At 63.4% G+C, this 5,206-nt stretch overlaps 1 protein-coding gene across 6 annotated transcripts in view; it reads right to left on the reverse strand.

Moving 5' to 3' along the window:
- The window catches only part of RUFY4 (RUN and FYVE domain containing 4), a 5,840-nt gene extending 1,427 nt beyond the window's left edge, over positions 1 to 4,413 (reverse strand). For 3 of the 6 annotated variants that reach the window (XM_021400520.1, XM_021400519.1, XM_021400518.1), the window contains exons 1-8: positions 4,343 to 4,413; positions 3,804 to 3,891; positions 2,862 to 2,925; positions 2,532 to 2,638; positions 1,856 to 2,220; positions 1,611 to 1,754; positions 690 to 1,512; positions 511 to 617 (exon numbers count right to left, since the gene is read on the reverse strand). In XM_021400520.1, coding sequence (XP_021256195.1) covers positions 511 to 617; positions 690 to 1,512; positions 1,611 to 1,754; positions 1,856 to 2,220; positions 2,532 to 2,638; positions 2,862 to 2,907 — 1,592 coding nt within the window. In that variant the 5' untranslated portion in view covers positions 2,908 to 2,925; positions 3,804 to 3,891; positions 4,343 to 4,413. The remainder of the gene's footprint in view (positions 1 to 510; positions 618 to 689; positions 1,513 to 1,610; positions 1,755 to 1,855; positions 2,221 to 2,531; positions 2,639 to 2,861; positions 2,926 to 3,803; positions 3,892 to 4,342) is intronic. The other 3 variants (XM_021400522.1, XM_021400523.1, XM_021400521.1) reach the window with 2 other exon arrangements.

Raw genomic sequence — 5,206 nt, forward strand, 5'->3', positions numbered from 1 at the left:
TCCATCCATCCATCCATCCATCCATCCATCCATCCGTCCGTCCGTCCGTCCATCCATCCGTCTATCCATTTGTCCATCCATCCGTCCATCTATCCGTCCATCTATCCGTCCATCTATCTGTCCGTCCATCCATCCATCCATCCATCCATCCATCCATCCATCCATCCATCCATCCATCCATCCATCCGTCCGTCCATTCATTCATCCTTCCCTCCTTCCCTCCATCTGCTCACCCAGGCTTCATCCCTTCATCCCTCTTCCCACCCATCCAGTCACTCCAAACCCATCTCTCCACCTGCTCGCTCCAGATTCATTCCCCCATCGCTCTGCCCACCCATGCTTCCATCCCTCCCCCTACTCACCAATCCCCAAACTTTTACCTCCCTCCCTTTGCAACTCCACCTCTCCCTCCCCACATCCCTCCCTCCCTGCCCATCCCCTGGGTCAAAGCAGGGCACCGGGGGTGACCTCTGCAGCGTGTAGGGCACCCTGCAGAGTGTCCCCTCCCACCTGCTGAGCTGCTCCTGCAGCCGCACCACGTCCTCCCGCAGGGCCTGGATCTGCTGCCTGCTCTGCAAGGCCTCCTCCTGCATTGCTGTGACCAGGGCTGCGAGGCGCTGCGGGATAAGCAGGGCTCAGGCCTCCTAGACACGCATCCCACAGTGGGGCACCCCACGGCTTGCCCATACCATTGCCATGCCAGCAGCCGTGCTGGGGTGCCCCTCTTCCTGATTGTCCATCAGAGGACCATGGGAGAGCTCCAGTGCCCGCCGCAGCACCTCCTCCAGGACGGCCATCTGGGCTGGGGTGTCTGTCTGTCCCCGTGCCTGCATTGCAGCCTGGCACTCCTGCAGGCGCAAGGTCAGCACCGCCGCCTCTGCCATTGCCTCGTCCAGCCGTGCTGCCCGCTCCTCCGCCACCTCCCGCCACCGCCGAGCCTCCTCCTGCGCCTGTGCCAGCCCCCCCGGGCCACCTGCCGCCTCGGCCAGCGTTCGGCTGAGGAAGGCGTTGGTGTCCCGCAGCGCCTCGGCCTCGTGGGCCCACAGCTGGACCTGTCGGGCACTGCGCTCCTCTTTCTGCCTGTGCTGCCGCTCCTCCCGTGCCAGCTGGGCTGCCAGCGCCCGCCAGGCCTCCTCCTGCCGCCCCAGCTCGGCGCGCAGCTGGGACACCTGCACACGCAGGGATGCCTCCATCCCGCTACAGGCTGGGGAGCTGGGTGTGAGCCCTGTGTCGGGTGTTGGGGTCAGGTTGGGATCCCCGTTGGTGCTATGTTGTGCCTCGGCAGTGCTGCGCACGTCCTCCTCCTTTTCGTCGTCTTCCATGTCTTCCTCTCCATCCTCTTCTCCTTCCACATCATCTTCCTCCTCACCCCCTGCCTGTGGGCTGGGACAGGCTGGCACCCTGTGGGGCACTGCAATGGGCTGGGCAATGCCATCAGGACATCCGTGTGCCTCTGTGCTGCTACCTTCTATCTGCGGGGCCATCTCCACCGCACTGGGCCGCACCAGTGTCCTAGATGGGATGCAGGGATCAGGGCCACCAAGACAGCAATGCTGAGCCCCAGGTGTCCCCGTTCTCCCCAGCGTCCCCTCCATGTGCCAAGTGCTCACTCGGAGAACATGGGCCATGCAGTGTCCAGGTCGGCCCTGTGCAGGGCTAGGTGGAAGGTGATGCCGTCCAGCTCATACAGGCTGCCCAGGATCTCAGCTCGCTGCTGGGGGCTCAAGAAGGGGCTGCGGGCGTAGTACCACTCGCTGCAACCAGAACAGAATCTCACGCACCCTTCTTGAGCACACAGAGCAGGGAGCCATGCCTTGCAGTGGCACGCCCCACCCCATGCTCCCCGTGCTCTCACCTGAGGCTCTCAGGGTCGAGCAGGCAGAGCTGCAGGGACTCAGCCAGCTGCCGGTGCACCAGGCAGTAGCGCAGGAAGGCACGGCCCCTGCCCACAGGGGTCTTCAGCTTGGGGGGGAAGCAGGGGTTATGCAGCACTGCCATGCCAACCTGCCCTCCCAGCACAGCCCGTGCACCGTGTGTGTGACCATGCCCACCCAGGGGGTGCCCTGTGAGTCCCCTCTGCTGGCCCGTGCCCACCTTGTCCAGCGAGGTGACAAAGCGGATGCCCTCGTGCTCCTGCCGGCACCGTGCCAGGCCCTGGCACAAGAAGTCCCAGTAGTCCTTGCGCTGCCCAAAGAAGCTCTTTTTCTCCTTAAGGTCGAACTGGAAGAGACACGGGCTTGTTAGCAGAGTCCCTGTGCCCCCCAGCCTATCTCCATGGTCCTCAGCTGGCTCCCCAAGTCGAACCCCCCATGGCTAGGGACAGCCCCATTTTCTGGCTCTGTGCCTCAGTTTCCCCTCTTGTTTCACACACAACGACAAATGCTGCACGTGTGGGTGCAGGCGAACCCAGTCCACGTGCCCACCACCTGTATGGCTGCGGATGCCCACGGACAGCTGACATCATCCAGGGTCCCCCAAAATGCTTGGCATGGGGACCCTCTACTACCAGTGCCCCCCAGGGGAGGGGATACCTGCAGGAGGAACTCCAGCTGGGCACAGAGGCTGTGCAGCTCCCGGCTGCCGTCCGTCACCGGCAGGTTCTGATCCCTGTAGCTGCGGTTCAGCTCAGCAATGGTCTCTGCGGGGCGGCAGGGATGAGCTGGCACGGCTCAGGCAGCCTGCCCAGCCCCACAGCCTCCCTGCTCCCAGCTCGGGGATTTCTGCCCGAGGGTGAAAGAGGAACCCGCGGAGGGATGCAGAGGCGGAGTGGCAGGAGCAAGGGGCACAGGCAGCAGTGGCTGCGGGATGGCTCAAGGGTGCCCGTGGGGACACGCTGGCACGGGACATGCTGGCACACTTACTCTGCAGGTCCTTGATGACGTGTCTGAGCTCCCTGTCCCCTGCCATGGCTCCAGCCCTGGGGTTCTGTGCAAAGGCAAGGGCACCCATGAGAGGTGCTGAGCTGGCTTGCACCGCTGAACACCCAAATCCCAGCTTGGCCTCCCACTGCCCCACAGATGGGGACTTTCACCCCTCTGGCTCTACTCAGGGGCTGCTTTCTGCTAAGGTAAGAAGGGGGGTGGGCTCAGGCACCCCTTTCCCTGTCCATGCCACCCCATTCATGTGGGGCACTGAGTGGGCAAAGGCGCTCCATCCTATGCCCCATTGGCTGTCCATGTGCCTTGTCCCAAAATGCCTGTGGGCTCTGCCCCATGGCATGCCCAGCTCATCCTAAGCCTCTGCCCCACTCGTCAGATGCTACAGGGGCTGAGCCCCCCACCCTGTCCCCGTCCCTGTTCCCATCCCCTTTCCCTAGGATTCAGGATGTGGGTATGTCATGGGGGAAGCACTGCCTTTGCTTCTGCTCTCGCTTCCCTTGCTCACCACACGATCAGTGCATGGGGCTCCGGATTCCCCGCCTCATCAAGAAGAGAGGGCACAGAGCCCACAGCATGCAGACCCTCAAACCGAACCCCCTGCTGGGCAGAGTCCCCCTGGCACAGCGTGCTGCCTGCAGGGCTGGCGTGGTGTTTGGGAGTGTGGTGGGCTTGGTGTGGGGGGCACAGAGCTGGGGGGTGGCACCAAGGGGACAGAACGAGAAGCAGTGCCCATGGGGATAGCACATCTGTAGGGCTGGTTGCTACAGGCGGTGGCTGGCCATGGCAAGGGGAGATAGCAGGACGCCTGGCTTCCTGTCCCAGTACCCTTGGGTGCCCTTGGATGTTTGTTTCTTTCTGCCTGCCCTGCCCATGCCCATACCCATACCTATACCTCAGTTTCCCCTGGGCAGAGTCACCCCTTACCTGGGGAGCCGTGGGGTGCCCTGAGGTGCTGCTGGGTGCTGCTGTCCTCTCGCTGCTCCCCACGCCCACGTTCCTTCTCCTTTCGTACCTTGGCCAGGAGGAAGTGCTCAGGATGGGAGCGGCTGGGTTCCCCCCATACCCCACACAACCCCACAGCTCTGCCCCCCTCCCAGGTTTTGGGGTGCTGGGTTGGTGGATGCTCCCCTACCAGGCCCTCCTGCCTGGTGTTCTGGGGATGGGGGAAGCACAGTGCCAGGCCCAGAGGGATCCCAATCCCTCCCATGGTGGGTGGGGGGGGGGGGGGGCACATGGTTTGTGAATGCTTTGAGTGACCCCCTCCAGCTTCTGGGGAGCGGTCCGAGAAACCATGCCCAGTTCAGGGCAGCCACAGGAGCTGCCACATCCCTAGGCACAAAGAGCCCCCCACACAAAAGCCCCCAGGGAAAACATCCCTTGGGTACAGAGCCCCCTGGCGAGAAGCAGCTCTCCCCAGAAGGCCCACAGCCCCCCCTACCCTCTACAGTGCCCCATACCCCTACCTTTAATGCCAGGGAGGCCAGGAGCACCACCACCTCCAGCCAGGGTTTGAGCTCGGCACCAAAGTGAAAGCAGGAAGTGGTGCTGAGTGGGGGCTGGCCGCTTTTCTGATGAGTGTCAGGATGTGGGGTGCCCCCAGCACAGGGCAGTGCCCCCCTGTCCCCATCAACACACATCGCCCTGCAGCAAAGTGGCACCCTGCACTGGGGGGGTCCATGTGCTGGATGGATGCACACGCGTGTGCCATGGTCCTCCCCCCAGCATCCCATCCCCAGCTCCCCTTCTCCTGGGGTGCCACCCAGCAGCAGTGTCTCTGTCTCTGAGGGGGTGTGCTGGTGGGCTGGGGGGAGCACACATCACTTGCTCGCCCTTGGCGCTGGTGCAATTCAATTAACGAGGCCTGGCCCGTGCTCAGCGCAGCCAATAACGCTAATGGCCCCGCACAGGCCTGGCGCTGCACAGTGGGGGGGGCCAGGGGCCATCTGCTAATTAATTAAATGGGGGTGGGGGACAGTGCAGCCAGTGGTGATGTCACCTCCCTGCTGCTTGGGGCGTGGGGCTGCGTCCTGGTCCCCTCCACTCCCAACACCATCCCTCTGCCCACCTTGGGGCACATAGAGGACTCCCCGAGTCCCCTCCCATCTGCCCCTGAAATGGGGTTTGGGGGACTTGGGACCAGAGCCCTGAATGATGGCAGGGAACCCCCCTCCTGTGGCTTGGGGAGTGCCAAAGGGAAACTGAGGCAGAGCTGGGTGCACAGAGGGGACTGCTCTCAAAGAGCATCACAGCTCTCTCACATCTACAAGACACGGGGCTGGGGGGGCACTGCCAGCTATCAGCACCCACCCCACAGCAGGACCTGGTGT

The sequence above is a fragment of the Numida meleagris genome, chromosome 5 (genome assembly GCF_002078875.1).
Source record: "Numida meleagris isolate 19003 breed g44 Domestic line chromosome 5, NumMel1.0, whole genome shotgun sequence".
NCBI lineage: Eukaryota > Metazoa > Chordata > Aves > Galliformes > Numididae > Numida > Numida meleagris.